Source organism: Microtus oregoni, unplaced genomic scaffold (genome assembly GCF_018167655.1).
Source record: "Microtus oregoni isolate MIOR12 unplaced genomic scaffold, Mior012 000005F_ref0000423, whole genome shotgun sequence".
NCBI lineage: Eukaryota > Metazoa > Chordata > Mammalia > Rodentia > Cricetidae > Microtus > Microtus oregoni.
Window position 1 is genome coordinate 26,653,858 of NW_024543064.1, and position 23,955 is coordinate 26,677,812.

General features: G+C 52.0%; 3 protein-coding genes across 11 annotated transcripts in view; 2 read left to right on the top strand and 1 right to left on the bottom strand.

Annotated features, from left to right (window-relative positions):
* Nucleotides 1–3,618, top strand: part of Thrap3 (thyroid hormone receptor associated protein 3) — a 34,864-nt gene extending 31,246 nt beyond the window's left edge. For all 4 annotated transcript variants that reach the window (XM_041651548.1, XM_041651550.1, XM_041651551.1 and 1 more), the window contains 2 exons: nt 275–418; nt 2,075–3,618. In XM_041651548.1, coding sequence (XP_041507482.1) covers nt 275–418; nt 2,075–2,296 — 366 coding nt within the window. In that variant the 3' untranslated portion in view covers nt 2,297–3,618. The remainder of the gene's footprint in view (nt 1–274; nt 419–2,074) is intronic.
* A 693-nt stretch (nt 3,619–4,311) lies between these two features.
* Nucleotides 4,312–15,499, top strand: Sh3d21 (SH3 domain containing 21). 5 transcript variants are annotated; one of them, XM_041651977.1, is made up of 16 exons: nt 4,312–4,500; nt 4,579–4,736; nt 4,829–4,892; nt 5,123–5,241; nt 5,422–5,512; nt 5,661–5,716; nt 5,935–5,980; nt 6,107–6,207; nt 6,303–6,389; nt 7,362–7,404; nt 13,642–13,735; nt 13,828–13,880; nt 13,978–14,072; nt 14,225–15,090; nt 15,170–15,233; nt 15,309–15,499. In XM_041651977.1, exons 1-16 carry the CDS (start codon nt 4,497–4,499, stop codon nt 15,381–15,383), a joined length of 2,016 nt encoding a protein of 671 aa, XP_041507911.1. In that variant the 5' UTR covers nt 4,312–4,496; the 3' UTR covers nt 15,384–15,499. The 5 variants fall into 5 exon arrangements, with proteins under 5 accessions (XP_041507911.1, XP_041507912.1, XP_041507910.1 ...); XM_041651978.1 differs by having other exon boundaries at nt 5,143–5,241; XM_041651976.1 differs by having other exon boundaries at nt 4,495–4,736.
* A 376-nt stretch (nt 15,500–15,875) lies between these two features.
* Eva1b (eva-1 homolog B) lies at nt 15,876–17,886 on the bottom strand. Of its 2 annotated transcripts, none has more exons than XM_041651173.1 (3): nt 17,469–17,886; nt 17,069–17,163; nt 15,876–16,868 (listed from the first exon to the last, which is right to left on the bottom strand). In XM_041651173.1, exons 2-3 carry the CDS (start codon nt 17,133–17,135, stop codon nt 16,438–16,440), a joined length of 498 nt encoding a protein of 165 aa, XP_041507107.1. In that variant the 5' UTR covers nt 17,136–17,163; nt 17,469–17,886; the 3' UTR covers nt 15,876–16,437. The 2 variants fall into 2 exon arrangements, with proteins under 2 accessions (XP_041507107.1, XP_041507106.1); XM_041651172.1 differs by having other exon boundaries at nt 17,069–17,230.
* Between the last annotated feature and the right edge of the window lie 6,069 nt (nt 17,887–23,955).

Below are 23,955 nucleotides of genomic sequence, written 5' to 3' on the forward strand. Positions count from 1 at the left end.
CACTTGTTTCTTTGTTTATAATCACTTCCAAAACCTCTTATAGCTTCTCATCCCAGAATTTACCCCATTTCTTTGGATCTTGCTTGAAGGCGGCCCTCTGGCCATGTGTATGTACCCTTGGACTGTCTGCTTGGGAGGAACGAGGATAGAAATGAATAGAAGCTAGTTTAACTGCGTGTGATAGGAGGGCAGCTGTCCATTCCTTGTCAGAATGTAAGGGATTTTCTACTGCTGACATGGACCTTTGTTTCTTTTGCTTCCTTTATTTCTACAGCAATTTCGAGCAAGAGGGAGAGGTTGGGGCAGAGGAAACTATTCCGGTAACAATAACAACAACAGCAACAATGATTTTCAAAAGAGAAACCGGGAAGAGGAATGGGATCCAGAGTACACACCCAAAAGCAAGAAGTATTACTTGGTAAGTGCCTGGGACTAACCAGGAAAGAGAGCCTTTGGCACACAGTAACTGATTTGAAGGCTTTAATTGGTCTATCTGACCTTGTTAAATTTGTATACAGGCATAGAGACTGTGAATGTGTTGGTATTGTGCTAGCTAGATGGCTCTTCTCTAGAGGGTTAAGTCAGTTTTGGCTCCAATGTGGTTTATCTTCTGAACTGTTTATGAATTCCAAAATAAGCAAGAAATGTCACTGTTGCCTTTCTTGTCCTGTGGACTTTGACTCCTCCCCCGCTCCCAGCCTCTGTCACCCTTTACTACTAGATTGACAGGAAAAACAGCTCTAGAGCTGTCTGAGGAACAAAAAGGTTGTTAGCATGATGAAACTGAGGTTTTCCTCTTACCTGTGTTGTTGTGGGTCATTCCTATGCTCCTCGGACTGTTACATAGTCGCTAACCCCTGCCTTTGCTGTGATTCACTGGGCCTGTATCCAAGCCTGCAATTCCTGGGCTTTGGCCTAGTTGTTGGAAGCCAGTTTGAAGCTTCTAGAAGACCTGAATAGGTGTAGAATTACTGTGAAAGGAAAAGCCCTTTCCTGCTTCTGTTTGCCACCTGAGGGAACATTGCCAGTTCTGATCTGGTCATTGTGGCACTGCAACCTTGGACAGAGGCAGCTGACAGTCAGCTGAACTGACCTTCAGGAGCCTAAGAATTGCTTCTGTGAGTGGATGGTGTAACCTGTGAAGTGATGAGAGTCTAACATGAGATAGAAGTTGCTACTACAGTTTTCAGAATTCTTCACTCATTCCACCTTTGGTTCTGTCTCTGCTGTGGAGACTGTCAGAACAGGGGTAGTTTTCCTGCTGTGACAGACAGACACTGCTCCTTACTATTGAAGATGGAGTGCTGCAAGAGGGCACCTGGGCTGGGGGCTTGGAAAGGACTGGAGCCCCAGGCCAGTTCGATTCCACATGTTAGTATGATTGATTTTTCTAGATGCCCCCTTTGAGTAATGGTGGTGTACAGCTGCAGAGATTCTTCTATGGCTGCAGCAGTTAAGACTACTGGCTGCTCTTAAAGGAGACTTGGGTTCCGTTCCCAACACCCACAGGCAGCTCACAACTGTCTGTAACTCCAGTTCCAGGGAATTATTTTTTTTTAACTTATTTATTTATTTATTATGTATACAATATTCTTTCTGCGTGTATGCCTGAAGGCCAGAAGAGGGCACCAGACCCCATTACAGATGGTTGTGAGCCACCATGTGGTTGCTGGGAATTGAACTCAGGACCTTTGGAAGAGCAGGCAACGCTCTTAACCGCTGAGCCATCTCTCCAGACCCCCCAGGGAATTATTTTTAAAAAGAGAGAGAAATGGTGTTCTAAATAATAACAGCTTGGTTTACGTGATAGTCATAAGTGGCAGGATAGACAGACGGGGTAAATGAGCTAGTGCCCGTCTTCGTGCTTTCCTACTACTCTAACACTTGTAATGCCCACACTGTTGCCTTAGAGTTCCCCAGGTACCCAGGGGTGCTCTTGCATCTGAGCCTGTGGCAGTATTGGAATAGAATGGGCAAAGGGCAGAAAAGGTCGCAAGAGCACAGGCTTTCTGGCCTTTGTGATGGGGACAGAGAAGAGAACACTAGCCCTGATGCCAGTTTTCTTTGCTTGCAGCATGATGACCGGGAAGGTGAAGGCAGTGACAAGTGGATGAGCCGTGGCCGTGGCCGAGGAGCCTTCCCCCGGGGTCGGGGCCGGTTCATGTTCCGGAAATCCAGTACCAGCCCCAAGTGGGCCCACGATAAGTTCAGTGGCGAGGAAGGAGAGATTGAAGACGATGAGAGTGGGACAGAGAACCGGGAAGACAAGGACGGTCTGCAGCCCACAGCTGAGTAGGGCCGCTCTTGATGGAGCCCTGGCCCAGGGAGAGAGGCGCTGAGAGAGGCTGGTGGAGCTAAACGGAGCCTCAGGAAGATCCTGCAAATCCCACCCCACAACCCACCAGCCACACAGAACCTACAACAGCAGAGTACACATCCCTGGTGCTGTCCCACTGGACAGAGGACACTTGCCCCAGAGCCTAGGATCAGGCCCATGTTTTGAGCAGCCCACAACACACTGGGCTCCCGCTGTTTCTTGTTTGTTGTTGGTGTGTGGGGTGGGGGCAGGGTAGGAAGAATGATGCTGATGCTTGGGTTTTTTGTTTGTTTGGTTTTGTTTTCCTTTCCCTATTAGAAACCCAAGTTTCCTTAATTTCCTTTGGAACTAAGAGGATGAACTTGGTTTTCAGTCTTTTCCTGTCCTGATTTTTAAAAGGCCCTTACATTTCTCTTTTTGTTTTGTTTTGTTTTTTTCTTTTCTTTTTACAGGATATGTAGTATATTAGCAGAAAGATTTAATTTGGGCAACTTTGATTCTTAAAGCATGTGAATAAACATTGACGTGTTCGCCTCAGTTTGGGACCAAACTGCTTGGATCTTTGTAAAAACCGGTTTTGTATGTCACGGAGGAGTTTAAGGCCTTTCTGACCACCTTGTGTTCCCCTTTCTGCACAGCCATGTGTCACGTGGAGTTGCTCCCAGCCTCCCCATGCATCCTGCTCTTGTCTGATTTCTCCTGGGCTGGGCTTCCTATTTTCCACCAGCAGCTCCAGTATCCTAAACTTTGTAGTCCTGCTGGTCCTCAGCAAAAGGAGTGGAAACTGGAGGGCAGTTTCTGGGCTGTTTTCTAAGAAACTTCTGAATTCTATTATCTTTACAAATATAAGATGAGAAAATAATTTTTTCAATATTTTTTATTGATCTTTTTATAAAATGAAAAGAAACTCCTATGATCGATTAAGGATGGTGGTTATGGCTGGGTGGTTTGTGGGGTTTGTGTGTTTTGGTTTTGTTCTTTTTTTTTTTTCTTTTTAACCTTAAGTTTTGGGTTGAAACATTTTCCAATGTTGGGTGGGGGCATCCTCATAAAAGGGTCCTTGTGCTTGCCTTCCGGGGAGGCGGTCCCGAGCAGGTGAACCACAGCAGTGCATATGTTCTATGCCGACTGCACCCTCCTCTTCCCCCAGCCTTTGCTCTTGGGTTATTGCTACTTCCCCTTACTTTGCTAATTTCTATAGTTAAGTTGGATTTACTTGAATGATTCATGTTTAGGGGAGAAAGAAAAACACCCTTAAGTTTTTGTTTCAACTCCTCCTGCAAATAAAAACAATAAACGAAGTGACAGATGCAAATGGACTGTGTTCCTTGTCCTCACACCTGCTCCAGCCACCCTGGGGCGGTAGGTACCGCCCACAGAAGTTTCCATCCCATAATATACTCTTTTTCTACAAAGAAGCACCTGTTCTCAGGAAAGTTCCTTCATTCTTTGCTTTTAATATCCAAGAACCAAACTTCACTACGGTGCAACAAGCAAGGACTTTGACTTCGTGGTGTGGCAGGGGTCAAGGCTGCCATAAACTGGCTTAGCCTTTGTGTATATTCACCCAGTCGGAAGATTATTTACAGATAGCCCAACTAGTACCTCATTGGTGGGTGGGCCCTAACCTTCAGACTTACCAGCCCTGGTAATTAGACTTCTGTGATGTCGAAAACCCAGGCCCTCAAATGAATGAAAGCTCCACAAGTGGGGTTTTGAAGTTTGGAATACACCAGCCATAGTCTTTCAGAGACAGGAGCCACCACTTTCTCCTGGGGTGCTTTCTCCGGAACGGCCCCGCCCTGGTATGTACCTTTCTCCACCTTCCCCTGCAGCTAACAACTTGCAAGCCTGTAGAGGGTGGGCCAGGAAATGTATAAACAAAAAAACGTCAAGTCTGGCCTAGGTTGGGAGACTGCCAAAGTAGAATTTAGCAGTCGTGGAAGAGAGCTTGGAGGAGCTGTTACCCTAGAACTGGGCTGAGAGACCCTGAATGACGACCTGGAACTGGGGCCCAACCTGCTGAGCCAGGCCGCCCACTCCTAGCACCTGGATCCTGACCTATGACTTGAGACTCCGCCTCATTCAATGTACAGCCCAGCAGCCCGGCCCGCCCTCTGCGCTCCCTACACTCAACCGCCAGCCTGACCACAAGGCTGTGCAGGGGTCCCCAGAAATCATGGGTATGTGTGAGGGTCTCGGGTAGTTCTGAATGTCCAGGGACGTTCCCCAGCCTTTCTTAGCCCGCCCTCCGCCCGCAGAAGTCCTGGTCCTGGCCAGATACCGTGCGCAGACGGAGGACGAGCTGAGCCTGGCGCCAGGGGATGTGGTCCGGCAGGTTCGCGCAGGGACCGCCCGGGGCTGGCTGCATGGGACGCTGCAGGGCCGCCACGGTCTCTTTCCCAAGAGACTGGTGCAGGTAAGGCCTGGTGCGGGTAAGGCAGTGCGGGGAGCGGGTCCGGTCCAGCTCCGGGCCTTGCGCTGAGTGCCGCCTCCGTGCGATCTTCCCAGGAGATTCCCGAGGCCCTGCGGGGCGTCACTGAGCCCAGACCGCGCTGTGCGCGCCTCCGCCGCGGTGAGTCTGGCGCTGGGCTGGCGCGTGGGAGCTCGCTGCCCGCGTGGAGCGTAACGACTGCGGGAGGGGCCGCGAGGCTACTGTGCAGCCCCCTGATTGGCTCCAAGTACAATGCTCCGCTAGAGGGCGGGGCTTAAAGCTACCAGAGGCCGTGCTCGGGGGTCCGCCCCTTCCCCAGTGCTGTGGACAGGGCTTCTTGCTCGAGCTCCCCCTCTGCTTGTCTGGCCTAGGTCACCCCGTCAACTTTCAGGGTCCCCAAAGATGGTGCAAAGTGAACTTCAACTACAGCCCAGAGCAGGCAGACGAACTGAAGCTTCAAACTGGGGAGATTGTGGAAGTAATAAAGGAGGTGAGGGGGTACGATGAGAGATGCTGGAGCTCTTCATACACAGAAGAGAGTGAAGGGAGGGTGGGGGCGATGGGAAGGGAGGCAGCAGGGGAGGAGGCTGTCCTTGGGCAGAACCAAGGGTCGACACTCCAGTGACTCTTGGACAGACCCAGATGCTCCCACATCCTTCCCCTTCCCCAGATTGAGGACGGCTGGTGGCTGGGGAAGAAGAACGGGCAGTTGGGAGCCTTCCCATCCAACTTTGTGGAATTGCTGGACGGTGGGCCCCCAAGTGAGACCGTGACCCTGTGATTCCCTGGGACCAGACTCTGCAGTCTTCAGTGATCTTCCCAATGACCTTCCTGACCCTGTTGACCCATTAGCCCTCCCCCAGAGTCTAGCTAAATTAGAACCTCCCTAACCTCATTGTCCCTCTCCAGGCCTGGGAAGCGCAGACATGCCTTCAGACGTCCCTAATCCACCGAAGCCTCCTAAGGTAAATTGGGTCAGGGTAGGCACAGCAAATGAGTTTTTGTTTTGTTTTGTTTTTTTTCCGAGACAGGGTTCTCATTGTAGCCCTGGCTATCCTGGAACTCACTCTGCTCTGTAGACCAGGCTGATCTTGAACTCACACAGATCCGCCTGTCTCTGCCCAGTGAGTTCTTAAAATGGCTTCAGGCTCATCTTCCTCTTCCTTTGTTCTGCCCCTTCTAGCTGAGCAACTTGACCTACGACAGCCCTCCAGACTACCTGCGGACAGGTGAGCAGTCTAGCCAAAGAATCCCTCCCACGGTGCCAGGACACACCCTGCCTTGTGGGAGGGGAACCAGGTAGGTTGTGGTGGGAGCCACTGGGGGAGGCTACACAATAGAATGCCTTCTCTCAGTCTCCTGCCCAGAGACCTGCAGGGTCCTGTTTGACTACCAGCCTGAGGCCCCGGATGAGTTGGCGCTGCACAAGGGGGACCTGGTGAAAGTTCTGAGAAAGGTGTGAGAGGAATAGGAGGCACAGAAGGGTAAGGAGTGGGACCCAGGCAAGAGGGACCTGAGGGAGGCTCACCTCCCTGCTGTCTTTTTTCTCAGACTACAGAGGATAAGGGCTGGTGGGAAGGCGAGTGTCAAGGCAGAAGAGGGCTGTTTCCAGACAACTTCGTGCTTCCTCCACCCCCTGTGAGTATTGAACCAGACACTGGGAGGGCAGAGGAAAGACTTCTTTAAAAAAAAAAATCGGGAAACGGTATGGTGGCACACACGTTGGTCCCAGCATTGGGGAGGCAGAGACAAGCGGATCCCTGAGTATGAGGCCAGCCTGGTCTACAAAGCAGGACAGCCAGGGTTACCCAGAGAAACCTTGTCTCAAAAAAAAACAGGAAAAAAAAGTCAGAAATCATGGCATTTGCTGGATCACTAGATAAAGGGACGTAGAACTCTCTGAAAACATGTCGGGATAAGCTGAGGAGACATCGCTCAGGGTTCAAGTGTTTTTGTTGAAACAAATAGAAATGAACCCATAGAAATGACAAATGAGCATGGCAGCACCCGTGTGTTTCTCGCCTCAGGAACGTAGAGAGGCAGAAGAAACCATATTGGTGAGCTCAGCTTTTGATTGGGAGACTACCTTAAAGAATTAGGCAGAAAGCCAGGTGTGATGGCACATGCCCTTAATCCAGCATTTGGGAGACAGAGACAGGCATATCTCTTGAGTTCAAGGCCAGCTTGGTCTAAAGAATGAGTTCCAGGACAGCCAGTTATACAAGAGGGGGAAATCAAGAAAGATTCCCAGCTGGGCAGTAGTGGCACATGCTCTTAATCCCAGCACTCGGGAGGCAGAGGCAGGTGGATCTCTGTGAGTTCGAGGCCAGCCTGGTCTATAGAGTGAGTTCCATGACAGGCTCCAAAGTTACAGAGAAACCCTGTCTTGAAAAACCAAAAGAAAAGAAAACAGATTCCCTATGTCAACCTCTTGCCTACACAATAGTACATGCATTTTGCACATGCATGCACGCACACGTGCACACACACAAAGAATAGAGCAACAGGCATGGAACTGCTTGAACACAGCTCGAGGGCCACCCCTAAATGAGACTGGATGTAAAAGTTTTGAAACCTGTCCTTGAATTCTCATATTTCTTTTTCATCTAGATCAGGAAGCTGGTCCCACGGAAAATTATATCTCGGGATTCACGTGAGTGCCTGGGGAGTGTGGGGTTGAGGGGTTGTTCTATGAAAGACCCATCAGTTTCTCTCTTTTTTTAATTAATTTATTTATTATGTATGCTGTTCCATCTGCATGTATCCCTGCAGGCCAGAAGAGGGCGCCAGATCTCATTACAGGTAGCTGTGAGCCACCATGTGGGTGCTGGGAATTGAACTCAGGACCTTTGGAAGAGCAGCCAGTGCTCCTAACCTCAGAGCCATCTCTCCAGTCCTGACCCACCAGTTTTCAGTTGTTCCTAAACACTCGTAGTTCCCCACTAGTCCAGTATATCATAGGAACATCCTGCCTGGCAGAGAGGGAGGGAGGGGTCAAGGCCCCTGTCAGAGCTGTGTGGTTCCCGTGTGAGTCCAATTGTATATGCTCATATGCTAATGCTTCTGTGTGGTTCTTGGCATCGACGGTCACATAGCCCCGCTGGAGTGTCTATTGGTCCGGGAGGTAGTCAGGATCAAACCCCGAGCCTTGCACAAATGAGACCAGTGCCTTCCACTGAGCTATATCGTGGTGCTAGCTCTACGCTTCAAAGTCCACAGAGATAAATCTGGGGTGGAGAGATGGCTCCAGGAGTGAACTGCTCACTGTCGCTAGATAGTTTAAAGGCAGAGAGACGGAAGAGAGACTTGGTCTGATCTTAAGCAGAATAATAATGTTTATTCACGGCAACTGGGCATGTTTGTTACCTCGTGTGCAGATGGCCAAAATGCCTACCGAAGATGGGATGTGGCCCCTCATAGAGTCATGGAATGACTTTGGCCACCTTCACGGGAAGGTGGGAATTGTAGTCTTTTCAGCAGAAAACTATCATTCCTAACTCTGAGAGGATATTTTAACAAATGTTGGCTGGGCAGTGGTGGCGCAAATCTTTAATCCCAACATTCGGGAAGCAGAAGCAGTCAGATCTCTGAGTTTGAGACCACCCTGGTCTATAGAGCGAGTTCCAGGACAGCCAAGGTTATGCAGAGAAACCCTGTATGGGGGCAGGGGACTTAGTGATTTTTATGTGTATGGGTGTTTTGCCTGCATGCATGTCTGTGCAACACATTTGTGCCTGGTGTCCGTGTAGGCCAGAAGAGGGTGTCGGATCCTCTGAACAGATGGTTGTGAGCCTCCATGTAGACGCTGGGTATTGAACTGCATGCAGTCCTCTGCAATGGCAGCCAGTGCTCTTGACCACTTAGCCATCCCTCAGCCTCACCACACCCTTATTCGGTGCTGGAGACCCAGGGCATGGCGCATACTAGGCAAATGCTCTGACATCGTACTACATCCCCAGTCCTCAGATCTCTGAGACAGGGTCTCACCACTTAATCCAGGCTAGCCTTGAACTCATGGTCCTCCTGCCTCCTACCAGCAAGTGTATGACGATCTCAGGGTCTCCATACTCAAACTGATGCTTGTTAATATCTTCATTAGAGCCCTGCTAGTGGACAGCAAGTGTCTAGTGGTTTGGATTTGCACTCCTCTGGGGGCTTCATGGTGCCTAGGAGCTTTTGTTCTTTTGGGGTTTTTTTTGAGATAGTTTCTCTATGTGGTCCTGGTTGTCCTGGAACTAGCACTGTAGGCCAGGCTGGCCTCAAACTCGGAGATCCACCTGCATCTGCCTCCTGAGTGCTGGGATTAAAAGCATGCACCACCAATACCCGGCTCGCCTAGAAGCTTTTGTTTCTTTGTTTTGTTTCTTCGAGACAGGGTTTCTCTGTGTGGCCCTGGTGGTTGTCCTGGAACTAGCTCTGTAGGTCAGCTGGCCCCCTGAACTCATCGCCTGCCTCCGCCTCCTGAGTGCTAGGATTAAAGGTGTGCACCACTACCACCTGGCACTGAGAAGCTTTTCGTTTGTTTACGGACTCTGTGGGTTGTGTTTCCAGTTGGGTTGTGTTCTTTACTGCGGAGTTACAGGAGTTCTTTATGTTCTAGATGAAAAGCTAAGCCTGAAGCTATAGCTATGTGATAGAACCCTTGTCTGGCAAGCATGAGGCACACCCTAGCCTCAACCCCCAGTACACCAAAAACGATGGTAAAACTTTTTTCCTATCTTTTCATTTTGTTGTTTTGGTTTTTTTTTTTTTTTGTAATATGTATGGGTTTTTTGCATGCATGTACGGCTGTTTACTGCATTCATGCAGTACCTGTGGAAGCCAGAAGAGGGCACCAGATCCTCTGAAACTGGCCTGACAGATAGTTATAGAGGCTGGGAATTGAAGCCCTGGCCTGGGGAAGAGCAGCCAGTGCTCTTACTTACTGAGCTGTCTCTCCAGCCCAGGCATCCTTTGTTAATGTTGTCCTTTGATGCAGCGCTTTGTGTTCTGATTCACTACTCTTGGGTTGGTTGTGTTCCCAACCCAAGGGGGGGGGGTGTCACATGAGTAGTGAAGTTGTGGCTCCTCACAGCCACCGAACCTACACTAGCACCCCTTCCCCAACTCTGCACTGCAGACCCACTCTGTGGTCCACTGGACAGAAGGGATGAGCAGTCCCAGGGATGAACACTGTCAGGCAGACACTTCTCATCTTACCGCGCTTGCCTTGGACAGTGTCACAAGCACAGAGATGCCCATCTTGTCCTCTGTCCATCTTCCTCCCTGCCGTCCTGGGAGCACAGAGATGCCCATCTTGTCCTCTGTCCGTCTTCCTCACTGCCATTCTGGGAGAGGACTTAGGCGCCGCCTCACCAAGAACATTGGTCTGGATCATATCACCCCCACCCCACTTCTCATCTAGCGATTCTCTCTCTAGCTTTAGGCTGGGTTCCCCCTGCTGTTTAACTTGTATGCGTACGGTAAATCCTGCCCGTACACATGTAGGTCATGGGTTTGCATTGTGTATTTTTCCAGGAATGCTGTGGTCATCTGTAGTCACGCAGTTTTCTGTTTGCTTTTCATAGCCGGTTCTTCCAGATAATCCTTTTGTTGCTTATGCATCCTAATTTCTTACCTAAGCTGTGTCAACGTTCCCTGCTGGAGAATCCCAGTGTGTGCGCTAAGCAGGGCCTGCTGACCGCTCGCAGCTGCCTGGCCTGCCTTTTCGTGTGCCTTTTACCTTTATGAGCCTTGATCTTAGCTGCGGGAGCCTTGGAAGCCTTTGGGAAGATTTCCGGGAGGGTTTGCTGTTGTTTCTGCCAGGAGCTGGAGGACACCAGTTCCCACCAGCCAGTTGGCTTTCCCTAGAAGTGACGCAGGCAGGGGGGCTGAGCTTTAGGCCTGTTGGTAAGCTAAGGGAGCAGGGCCTGGGACCCAGCTTCACCTCACAGGCCCCAAGCTCAGGAGCCAGAGCAGAGTCACCCACTTCACCACCGGTGCTGTGTCTTGATGGTAGACATAGAAAGACCCAGTGCATTGTGGGTAACGCTGTTCCTAGGTAGGTAGTCCGGAGTAGCATAAGAGAAAGCTGGCTGACAGCAAGCAAGGAAGGAGCTGCGTGTTTATTTTCTCTCTGTGCTCGTCTGCGGATTTGAAGTTTCCTGCTTTGGCTTCCTCACAGTACTGTGAGGAACTGAAAACTGAACAAACCCTTCCTCCCTGTGTCACAGCAACAGAAACGAAACTAGGACACCACTGTCTGGCATCACTTCTATTTGCCTATTTTTTTTGAAACAGGGTTTCTCTGTGTATCCTGGGCTGTCCTGGAAACCACTCTGTAGACCAGGCTGGCCTTGAACTCACAGAGATCCACCTGCCTCTGCCCGGGATTACAGGTGTGTGCCACCACGCCTGGCTTTTGGGATTTTTTTTTTTAGTTTTTAATATTTATTTATTATTTTTTTATTTTTATTTATTTATTTATTTATTTTTTTCGAGACAGGGTTTCTCTGTGGTTTTGGAGCCTGTCCTGGAACTAGCTCTTGTAGACCAGGCTGGTCTCGAACTCACAGAGATCCGCCTGCCTCTGCCTCCCGAGTGCTGGGATTAAAGGCGTACGCCACCACTGCCCGGCAATATTTATTTATTATGTATATAATATTTTTCTGTGTGTACGCCTGCAGGCTAGAAGAGGGCACCAGACCCCATTACAGATGGTTGTGAGCCACCATGTGGTAGCTGGGAATTGAACTCAGGACCTTTGGAAGAGCAGGCAATGCTCTTAACCACTGAGCCATCTCTCCAGCCCAGGGATTTTTTTAAATATTTATTTTAGACAGGTGTTATATGTTAGCCAGGGCTGGCCTTGAACACCAGCATTCTCACTCCCTTCACCTCCTGGAGGAGGTTGGGATTACTGGCACGTACCATGACGTCCAGATCACTGAAGTCTGTCTGCTGTAGACTGGTGAGGAGGCACAGCAGGTAGAGACATGAAGCCTGTTGGCTTTGCATTTGATCCCGGATACTCACATGGTAGGAGAGAAATGACTCCTCTACGTCGTCCTTTGCCCCACACGTCTGGGCTAAGGCACATGTATGCATATAAGTACACAAATAGTTATCAGGCTCCCTAGAAGTCAAAAATTGTGCTGGGAGGTGGTGGCACACACATTTAATCCCTGTACTCCGTGAGTTCAAGGCCAGCATGGTCTACACAGAGTTTCAGGACAACCAGGGCCTGTTACATAGCGAAACCCCATCTATCTCAAAAAATGCTTTTTTGAGTTCCAGGACAGCCAGAACTACACAGAGGAACCTTGCCTCAAAACACAGAAAGGAAACAACAGCAAAAATTTCAATGTTGTATATTGCTGATGTTGTGCTTACACTTACATTCCTAGCTGCTCGCATGTTTCAGGAGGAGACTTCAGCTCAGCCTGGGTGGCAGCAGTGAGACCCTGGTTCACAGCACGCTTATCCGTCCTTAGTGGGTGTGGCACACACCTATAATCCGTTCTTAGTGGGTGTGGCACACACCTATAATCCCAGCATTCGGGACACAGAGGCCGGTGGATCTCTGAGTTTAAGGCCAGCCTGGTCTACAGAGTGAGTTCTAGGACTATGTAGAGACCCTCTCTGGGAGGGGAAAAAGAGCTAAAAATACCTCCCCCCATATATGCTTCTGGTGTACCTTGTGTCTATGTACTGGTGCCCACAGAGGCCAGAGGCTGTGGGTCACTCTGGAGCTGGAGTTATAGGTTGTTATGAGACAAATCTCTCCGCACGTTGAGTACTGGCAACTGAACTTGGGTCATCTGCAAGAGCAATAAGTGGGGCTCCAGGGTTAAGAGCACCCTGTTAGCTGCTATGTGGGTGTAGAGAATTGAATCCAGACCCTCTGTAATCAGTGCTCTTAACTCCTGATCCATCTCTTCATCCCTCTTGCTGAATTTTTTTTTTTCTTCGAGACAGGGTTTCTCTGTGGTTTTGGAGCCTGTCCTGGAACTAGCTCTTGTAGATCCACCTGCCTCTGCCTCCCGAGTGCTGGGATTAAAGGCGTGTGCCACCACCGCCCGGCCAATGTAAGGATTTTTAAAAGATGAGGCCAGGCAGTGGTGGAGCACACCTTTAATCCCAACCCTCAGGACACAGAGGCAGGCAGATCTCTGTGAGTTCAAAGCCAGCCTGGTCTACAGAATCAAAGGCATTCTTATTGCCTCATCCCTGCCGATGAGCACGCAGGAGGCCTGAGAACAGCAGAAATGAGGAAGGCTCAGGGGCTAGAGTGTGGGAAGCAGGAACTTGCATCTAGATGCCATGTAGTTGGTGTTGGCGGCTCTCCAAAATGATCTAGTTTTCTGAGACTTGGTAGGTCTCTGTGTAATCTAGTCATTCTTTGCGCTCATGACCTTGGTGAGAGGGCAGCTGGAATGACAAGAGTTCAGGGGTCACAGAGGTGGAGATTTGGGTGTCACTGGATTATTGATGATGATTAAACCCCTAAGACTGGGTAGGACCACGTAAAAGGTGTAAGATAGCATAGTACGTTCCAGGACAGTCAGAGCTACAAAGTAAGACCCTGTCTTGGGAAAAAGGTGTGTGTGTGTGTGTGTGTGTGTGTGTGTTGGTGGTGGTTGTTGGTCCAACAAAGAATGAAGTCTGAACCAGAGAACTCATTATGGGCACCAAGCAGGGAACAGGCAGATCTTCAAAGAGGGGATCAAAACCTGGCAGGCAGGATAGAGAGCTAGCGCCCCTACAGAGCCCTCCTTATGTTCCATGCTTCCCTAAGCCCAGGGTGAGCTCTCAAAATCAGATGGACTTCATCTCCCATCACACTTCTGTGCCCAGGGACACACAGCCAGGGACTTAAGCAGACGGACATTACTCCTTTCTCTCCTCCCAGCTCCTGTTAAGGAATCAAAAAAGCTGATGCCCAGAACATCCCTACCTACCGTCAAGAGGCTGGCAGCAGCTGCCTCGGCACCTAGCAAAGTCAAGTAAGGAGGAGGAGGGCATTGGGGAGGAGGGGGATGCAGAGGAGAAACCCCTTCCATGCCTGTCTCATGTTGCTGATGGAGATGTGTTCCAGGACATCTTCCACACCCAGTGGGGACAGCCAGAAACGCCCCTCCCGAGACGCTGGTAAGGGTTCACTTTCTACAGTGGAAGATAGGGATGGCGGGGGGGGGGTGTTGCCCAATAGAGATGAGCTTGGGTCTCTGAAATTCTACTTTCATAGGCTTCAATGGCAGCTTCCTCAATGGGGGGGCACGGCAACCTGGGAGAAAGCGACCCGGAACCCAGGCTTCTCAACAGCATCCTGTGTCAAGTCAGGTGAGAGGTCAGAGACATAGGAGAGGGCATTACTGGAAGGAGATGGTTCCCACAGGTGTGTTTTACAAGGGTAAAAGATCCCAAGGGAAACAAGGAAGCTACTTTAAGGTAATCAGCTTCCACCTAAAACCCCATCCCTACCATCACTGCAGGAGGATGACCAGAGAAGCCCGGGAAAGGCCCCCTCCACAAATAAAACTCCCACTCCAGATAAAACTCGGCTTCCAGATAAGACCCTTGACCCAGAGAAGAACCCAGCTCCCAACAAAGTCTCCACTCCAGAGAACCGCGTTCCAGAGAAAGCCCTGGATTCTGACAAAATCCCCACTGCAGAGAATACCGCTGTGGACACGGCTGTCACTACAGGGGGTGCCCTTTCTGGGGATGAAGCCCCTGCCCTAAAATCCCCAACTAAGGAAGAAATCTTTGACCCGAAGGCGGCCCTTCCTGTGGACACTGCCCCCGCACTAGTAAAGATCTTGACTCCAGAGCACATGGTTTTTGAAGAGGACCCTTCTAAAGAGAACACTCAGTGCCAGCATTTGCCTCCAGAAGAAACCACACAGGGGTCCCAGTCTCTTGCACCTCCAAATGACATCCAGGTGCCAGGACAGCACTTTCAAGGGTCTAACCCCTCAGAGAGGTCCTGCTGTAAGATGAAACATGGGCACGGGGACAACTGCCCAGCCCACTCCAAGCCTGAAGATGAGGCTGCCGTGACGGGTCTGCCAGCCAAAGATGAGACAGCTCGGAAAGAACCACTCCCCAAAGAGCTGCCTTCTGAAGGGGTGAGTCCCCCAAAACAAGTGCCTCCAAAAGAGTCAGTCCCCACTCCCCAAGTACCACATACTATCAAACGGATGCCAGACGCTGAAGGAGCTCCCACACTTCATCCCGTGGTCCCACTAACCTCTTCCGAGAGTGCCAGCGCCAGCGCAGATGCTATGGATGTAGCATCGTTAAAGGAAGAGGTGCGGTCACTAAAGAGCAAGCTGGAGCTTCTGGAATTGAAACTGGAGTAAGTGGGCGGTGATGCAGATGGGCGGGGCGGGAGACAGGGAAGGGTCCAGTGTCTCACCTGAACCCCGAATCCACAGACAGAAGATGAGTGATGTCTGGAAGGAGCTGAAGGCCGCGAGTGAGAAAATCGAGTTGCTGGAGGTGGGTGAAATGCAGGCCCAGGAGGGGAAGGGCGGTAGCTGTCGGCTCCGGTCCCTGATGCCCTCTCCCGACTAGGTTCGGACGATGCAGAGGACCAAGAAGTCCTTCAAACAGGCGCAGACACAGACGGAAACACAGCCGGCAGAATAAGGGAGGGCTCAGGCGGAACCTCAGCCCGACCTGGAGGGACGTCCATCCTGCTCGGGCCACCCCGACCCTTGCACACAACTTTGAGAAACTCCAAGGAAGTAAAAACTGAACTCTTAGACCAGCCTGGTCCGTGTGGGGCGGGGCCAGCCGGCACACCACCCTCCGCATTCCTGGCGCGCTCTCTCGGGCACATCTGGCCAACATGTGGCTCCCATTACCATTCTCAAGTCCTGTGCAAGGCTATTTTTATCCACCGGATGGTTGGGGGCGGGGTGGGGGTTGTAGTCTCCTTCAGAGGCCAGCCCTGCGCTGGATGCAGGGTGGAGGGGCCCAGACCCTCCTGGATTCAGGAACCCAGCTGTGCGCTAGAGGGGTGGAGCTGGCCTTCTCTGGGCCCAGCTCCTCCCAGTTGGCCTCTGCCCGAAGGGACCTCTGTGTCCACTCACTTGGAATGATACTCGGCCCAGAAGCGAACTTCTGGCTTCGCTCAGGCACTAGGTCTAATAGAATTAACATCCAGGTCTGAGCCCTAGGCATCCCTGGGTGATTGCAGTGACATCCCAGGCAGGTCATAGGGCAGGGGACTAAGTGACATTTGCCCAAGCGTTGGCTAGTAAGGAATGCCTGTAATATCTGTCCCGTGTGCAAGTACGACAGGCATGTCTTGGCCTGATTCTTTGGTCTATAAAGTGAGCACAAGCATGCATTGGATGGACCCCCAGAAGGGGTGTGACCAGCAAAAGCAGTGACACCCACATCCCTGGGACTCCCCTGAAAAACCGGAGCCTGGGGGAACTGCTCAAAGCAGCGGCAACTAAACGAGACTGAGTCGCTGAGACTAGCTTTCATTGGTCATTGATTATTACCAGGAGGAGAAGGTGGGACCTGGCATTTTTCCCCCACCCACACCTGCCCAGTAAAGAGTGCTTAGCAGGCGGCGATTCACGCCCAATAGCACCAGGAGAATTGGAGCAGAGGCAGTTTGAAAGCCCTGGGGCAGCACTGAGTTCAGTCCCATGTCCAGTATTCAGGGACCCATGCTGTGGGTCGTGTGTCAATAATAGTGCATACGGCCCAGTGTGCCTGTGGCCGTGGCTCCGGGCCCTAGCGTACCGGTGCCCAGCAGGTCCGGCTGCCCAGTGCGCCAGATCTCCCGCAGGATTCGCTCACGCTCCTCCAGCCGCTGTGCCCGCTCTAGCTCTTCTGCAGACGTGAAGACATTGACACTAAGGGGCCCCTCGGGCTCAGTGGATAGCTCCTGGCCCGGGAGAGTGTCATCCGGGCCCAGCCTCGTCATGGTGTCTTCATCCTCGTCGTCCTCATCTTCGGGCTCTAGGGTGCTGCTGCGAGGGTCCCGGCGCGGAGCAGGGGTCCGGGGCCGCGAGCGAGGCGCGCAGGAGATGCTGATGACTAGTAGGCACAGGGTCAGCAGCAGGCCGAAGCAGACGCCCAGCACGAAGTAGAGACCGAAGCTCTCGGGGTTAGCTAGGGAGCAGGGAGCGGAGGTCATAGGGGGGCCTGGCAGGCTGGAGTCGGCCCATCTGGGAGAGATCCAGGGCCTAAGTTTGGGGCACAGAAGAGAAGGGCAGCAGGGGACAGGCATCTGGGGATAGGACTGAGCAGCTGGGAGTGGAGGGCTGCCTGCGTTCTGAGACCGACTCCGTTCTCCCAGGCCTGGCCCTCACCTCGGATGTGTGCATAGGCCGCCAGGCTGTTGCTGAGTAGCTCCATATCCCTCCTTGGGGCATCCATGCTGCTGGGGCGCAGCTCTCCTGTAAGCCTGCGAGGTCAGCCAGGTCAGGTCCTCCAGGGCCCAGGGCGCTCACTCCTGGGGCAGCTCCTCCACCCTGGAGGAGAGCAGTTCCCCTCATTTGGTCACAGATCTGGGCTCTGCCAAAGAGTCCTTGCTTCTCCGCAGACGCCCCTTCATCCCGGGGAGCAGCGGAGAAGCCGCACACGCTCCGCCCCTTCGTGGGGTCCCCAGGCGAGGCCCAGCGCACGGAAGGACGAGGCGGTGCCTCGGGCTCCCCTGCCGCCTCCCTCCTGCACCCCTCCGCCTGCGGGGCCTCAGCCCTGCTCACTCACCCGTCAGCGTCCCGCTGTCTTCCCCCGGCAGTTGCGTCTCTTCGGGGGCTGCATACACCCTGGCCGGGCCACCCCGTCCTTCTTACTCGGTTTGCACCGTGGCGCGGCCGGACACCTGATGGTCCAGCCGGCGGAAAGTTTCCTCTGAGGAAAGAGGAGGGACGGGACGGGACGGGACGGGGCGGGGCGGGGCGGAGAGGCGGGAGGAAGAGCGCCTGGAGGAAGGGGAGAGGGGGCGGCCCCTGCTCCCCTACAGGAAGCCGCTGGGGAGGCCGCTCACAGGGGCTGCCCCAGCTAGTACTAACAACAACATTAACTAAACATCCCTAAGGCCTGGGCGCCGGAGGTACCCACCCCCCATAGACATTCCTTCTTGTAAGCCTACCAATCCTAGAATGTGACTATCATTAAATCTCCAATTTGCGGAGGATGTAAACTGAGTCATAAAAATCTTGAAGATCTTTGCCACATAGTCAGGACTTGAACCCACAACTCTCTGACTATAGGGCGCAGGCTCCAAACTACTTCCCTGTGCCTGGCTCCTCCTGTGATGGGGGCGGGTCCAAACCCAATCATCCCTCCAGCCCTTTGGTGGACCCAGCGGAGTAAGCCATCACCTCCACGTCCTCATTGGTCCTCCGGGAGAGGACCTCACAGGCCCTCCTCCCAGCGGCCTGGCTGAGTGTGTCCAGCTGCTGTGGTCACCCAAGGTCAATGACTGTAGGACTCGGCCGTGAGCCAGGCCCCAGCACGCTGCAGACCCCAGCGGGGCCCCTGCCTCTGCAAGCGCAGGGAACGTCCTCGCTGCTTTGCCGGCTGGACCTGCCCAAACTCACACGTGTGCTTCCACCTGGGCTCAAGGCTTGCACAGAAGTGTGCTGGGGGATTTGCAGCTGGGCTCTTCTTTCTGACTTGTCGTCTGGCTACACCCCCCCCCCCCCCGCCGCCATTCCCCTCCCTATACTGGGGCTGGGGTGAGGGGGAGGCTTTCTTGGCGGGAATCTTGGGAAGGAGGAGGGGAAGAATGGGGAGAGGAAATTGCAGGCATAGCTGTAGGCGCTGCCTGAGGCCTGAGGGCCATTAACCCCCTCCCTGTCCAAGCTGCAGGACGACCCCCCCCCACACTCCCCCAGGCCAGCCTGGGTTCAAGTAGGGGGCAAGAGGAGATGGAGAAAGAAGAAGTGGGCTGACTCACACCTGGGAGTATTTGTGACTGTTTAGCAGGCTTTGTGAGCATGCAGAGGTCTCTTGGTCACAGGTGTACTTAACTATTTGCATATAATGCTGCTTCAGCTTTTCAGTGTGGGATGAGAACAACCCCCCCCCACACACACACACCCCACTCCACCCGGTTAGGAGATGCCTGGCTCCTCCTAAAAATGGAGATTCAGAATAAAGAGGTTTTAAAAGTCTTTAGGAGGCAGGCACTCTTGGGCTGTGAGGTGCTGAGGAGAGGATGGAATCCATTGGGATGGGGAACACCCCAGGAAAGACCTGGGTCCTGAGGAGAGGGCACCCATGCCAAGATCTGGGGGAGAGTGTGTCTAGGTAGGCATAAGGAATAAGAGCAGGAGTGGAGTTCCAGGCTTGCAGAGAGCTAGCATCCATGGTGCGGGACCATGCAGGCCACGTTGCAGCTCCCGAGGTGTTCAGATGTCGTTGTAAGTGAATTGATAAGCCCTGGGGTCTTCAGTAAGGGAGTGTCATCACCCACTCCACACTTTGGAAAGACTCCTGAAGTGGCTTGAAGACAGGCTTGGCCACAGCAGGACAAGGACTGAGACAGAGGGAGCAGGCTGGCATGTATTCAGGGGAGCAGTGGTCTGGGCTTAACTGGAGGGGTGGGGGGAGGCAGGTGGTGTCCTGAAGGAAGTTCCTGTGTGGAGGTGGTTTGGAGGGAAGAGGAATTTAGCCTTGATCTTGGGCTGTGCAAGCGAGGAAAGTCTTGGGAGCAGCAATTTTTTTTGGTTTGTTCATTTTACTTTTTTCTCTGGGGGGTGGGGCAGGACTGAGTCAGGTTTTGGATATCAGATTAGATACCTGGGTGTGGGTGTTAGAGAGGCAGTTGTAGCCCCAGCCCCCAAATACCATTTCCAGCAAGGAGAGACCAGATGGGTTTGTTTAGCATCCTGAGAATAGGTGGGTCACCCAGTTCAAGAGAACAAGGAGGAGGGAGTCTAAAGCCTGAGTCCTGAACACTAACATTGAGGGATCTTTGGGAGAAGGAGTCCTCAACAGCAAACCAGCAAGGCTGTGACCCTTTGGGTTATATAGGGCTGAGAGGTAGTTAGCACCAGAATCAATACCAGCCTGGGGCAACATTTCAGTGCCATCAGTGATGCCCGTGGAGGACCACGGCACATCCTTGCTTCTCCAAGGTGTGTGTGATTGGCTAGTTGGACATATACAGAAGAAGTAGTGTTGGGAATGTGTTTGCAGCACACAACGCCTGTCTGCCTTCTCTGCACCACCATACAGTTCGCGAGCTTTGGGCAAGGGGCTGGAGGTTGAAACAGAGACACGGACCTCTAGTCCCTGGTGAGAAGCCCTCTATTCAATAGCACCACGAGGCTCATATACCCAACAGTCAAGTGTGGCCCAGGTGAAAACCTTACCCTCTGATCCTCAAGGCCAAGGCAACACGTGCTCGTGAAGCAGAGCTGGTAAACAACTTTGACACAGCTTTCAGTAACTCAAATCAGAAGGAAAGTAAAGATCTCTAGCAGGGAAGAGCAGCTGGAGGCCAGGACTCGAGGAACATGGTCTGCTGACTACATAAATGTTAGCGTGTGCTGCAGCCTAGCTTGTCCACCTCTGTGTATGGAGGAGTCTGTTCGTTTGTGTGGCACACACCTGTTCTCTGTGGGTCAGTATGAACGTGGTGTGAAGTTTGAGATAGCTCTCTGAGAAACTGCACAACGGTCTGCACTACCTACCCTGCTTAGCAGATCTGTCTCTGGAGGCAAATGCGACTCAGCCTTGGGGAAATGGAGGCCATGCTGAAACAAAGGGAGTGTTGAGGCAGATGCTGGACCCGGCAGAGGAACGGACACTACTGGAATACTACCTTCTACAGCCAGCTCCTTGTGGTTAAGCATGGGAAGTGACGCTGCCCCGTGACTCTGAGAAGTAGAGAGCTATTAAAAGTTCTGGAGAAGAGCCGGGCGGTGGTGGCGCACACCTTTAATCCCAGCACGCGGGAGGCAGAGGCAGGCGGATCTCTGTGAGTTTGAGTCCAGCCTGGTCTACAAGAGCTAGTTCCAGGACAGGCTCCAAAGCTACACAGAAACCCTGTCTCAAAAAAGTTATGGAGAAGGTAGGTAAAGCCTTTGGCTGTCTACAGTGGCCAGCTACCTGCTTCTGCCAGCCACAGTGCTCTCTCTGGTCGCTTGTTTCTCCCCTATGGCTGGAATCTCTCGTCTGCCCATCCACCCGCAGATTCTGCCTATCCACCCGCAGATTCTGCCTAGTGGGCCAGGCCTCTCTTCTCTCCTGACACTTTTCCTCTGGCTGGCCCATCTGCCCTCTCATCTGCTTGGGACAGGAATTGGACATCTTGGAAAGGTTCAGAGAGGAAACAGGAAAGGCAGGTCTTGGCAGGTTAGGGACCTGAAGGGTCTAGACTGGAAGAGGCCTCAGTGCTCTAGCTTATCCAGCCAAGAGCCTGTCCCTGCCCACGTCAGCCCGTGGCTGGCTTGGCGGCTGTGCTCCACACTCAGGCTCCCCCCACTCTCTCAAAAAATCAGAAAAGTCCTCCATCAGACTGCGATGTTTCTTGGTTGTTCATGTGCTTGTTTGAACTAAGAACCTGTGGTTTCTGGTCAGCTTAGGCTGAAGAATCAGTCATGTTTAACAAGAGACCAGACCAATTCAGTAAAACCTTTGCTTTGACTGGATGCTGGTCTGGCCCAGCTGAGAAAGCAGCTGTGATTAGGAAGAAACCAGCATCCATCGTTGAGGTGAAATCTTCAGGGAAGGGAAGTTTCCTTGGGGTCAGCACACCTGAACTGTGGTTCAGAGGAGCCCAAGGGTGCTGAGCTTAAAGTCTCCCGGGTGGTACCGGGTTTTTTCTTTCTTTCTTCCTTCCTTTTTTCTTTCTTTCCTTCCTTCTTCCTTTCCCTTCCCTCCCCTCCCCTTTCTTCCTCTCCTCCCTCCCTCCCTCCTTCCTTTCTTTTTTTTTGGGGGGGGGGTATTTTTTTTTTCCAGATAGAGATTCTCTATGTAGCCCTGGCTGTCCTGGAACTTGCTCTGTAGATCAGGCTGGCAAATCTTTGTGAGTTCGAGGCCAGCCTAGTCTACAGAGCAAGTTCAAGACAGCACCCAAAGCTACACAGGAAATCCCTGTCTCGAGCCGGGCCGGTGGTGGCGCACGCCTTTAATCCCAGCACTCGGGAGGCAGAGGCAGGCGGATCTCTGTGAGTTCGAGACCAGCCTGGTCTACAGAGCTAGTTCCAGGACAGGCTCCAAAGCCACAGAGAAACCCTGTCTCGAAAACCCCCCAAAAAAAATCAAAGAAAAAATTATCTTGAGTTCTTGGAGATAAGAGAAGGAAGGTCATGGTTTGTGGTGTATTTGTGTGTGAGGCTGACATGGATCAGTTACACTGGCTAGTTTTTTGTTGACTTGACAAGGAGGAGTCATTTGAGAAGTAGAAACTCCACTGAGGGTGCTGGAGAGATGGCTCAGAGGTTAAGAGCACAGGCTGATCTTCCAAAGATCCTGAGTTCAATTCCCAGCAACCACATGGTGGCTCACAACCATCTGTAATGAGATCTGGTGCCCTCTTCTGGCCTGTAGAAAGACATGCAGGCAGAACACTGTATTGCATGCCTTTAATCCCAGCACTGGGGGGCAGAAACTGGTGACTCTCCATGATTTCGAGGCCAGCCTGATCTACCAAGTCTACCAAATGAGTTCCAGGACAGGGAGGCTCCAAAGCTACAGAGAAACCCTGTCCCTACCCCCCCCCCCCCCCGGAAAAGAAATCTCAACTGAGAAATGCCTTCATCAGTTTGGCCTGTAGGCAAGTGAATGGGGCCTTTTCTTGACTGATGGAAGGAACCAGCCCACTGTGGGCAATGCCACTCCTAGAAGGGTAACCTGAGCAATCTGAGCAAGTCAGAAAACAGCATTCTTTTTTTAATTTACTTATTATGTATACAGCACAGTGTTGAGTCACCATGTGGGTGCTGGGAGTTGAACTCAGGTCCTCTGGAAGAGCAGTCAGTGCTCTTAACCGCTGAGCCATCTCTCCAGGCAAAAACAGCATTCTGTGATGGCTTTGCTTCAGGTTCTGCCTCCAATGATGGACTACAAATATGACAAAAACCCTTGCCTCCCCAAGTTGCTTTTTTTTTGGTCTTTTGAGACAGGGTTTCTCTGTGGCTTTGGAGCCTGTCCTGGAAATAGCTCTGTAGACCAGGCTGGTCTCGAACTCACAGAGATCCGCCTGCCTCTGCCTCCTGAGTGCTGGGATTCCCAAGTTGCTTTTGGTCATGGTCTTTATTATAGCAACAGAAACCTAACTAACACAATCACTATGGCAGGCCCTATACCGGAGGCTTGTTAATTTAGTGAGTGTTTTGCCTGCATGTATGTCTGTGTACCATGAGCCTGCCTGGTGCCCGAAGAGTTCCGAGAACTGCAGTTTATTTATTTATTTTTTTTTTTTTTTTGGTTTTTCGAGACAGGGTTTCTCTGTGGTTTTGGAGCCTGTCCTGGAACTAGCTCTTGTAGACCAGGTTGGTCTCGAACTCACAGAGATCCGCCTGCCTCTGCCTCCCGAGTGCTGGGATTAAAGGCGTGCGCCACCACCGCCCGGCTGAGAACTGCAGTTTAGACAGTTGTGAGCCACCATGTAGGAATCAAACCTGGGTCCTCTGGAAGAAGGAGTGCTCTTAACAATTAAGCCTTTTTTTTTTTTTGAGACAGGGTTTCTCTGTAGCTTTAGAGCCTGTCCTGGAACTAGCTCTTGTAGACCAGGCTGGCCTCGAACTCACAGAGATCTGCCTGCCTCTGCCTCCTGAGTGCTGGGATTTAAGATGTGCACCACCGGGGCTGGAGAGGTGGCTCAGAGGTTAAGAGCACTGGCTGTTCTTCCAGAGGAGCAGGGTTCAATTCTGAGCACCCATACGAGGGCTTACTGTCACCTGGGATCTGAGGTCCTCTTCTGGCCTCTGTGGGCACCAGGCACAGAAGTGGTACATACATGCAGGCAAAACAGCAATACGCTTAAGAGATAAAATATAAAAATTTTCTTAAAAAACAGGGCTAAAGAGATGGCTCAGAGGTTAAGAGCACTGGCTGCTCTTCCAGAGGTCCTGAGTTCAATTCCCAGTAACCACAGGGTGGCTCACAACCATATGTAATGAGACCTGGTGCCTTCTTCTGGCACGCAGGCAGAACATTGTATACATAATAAATCTTAGAAAACAGTCTAAAAGCCGGGCGGTGGTGGTGCACACCTTTAATCCCAGCACTCGGGAGG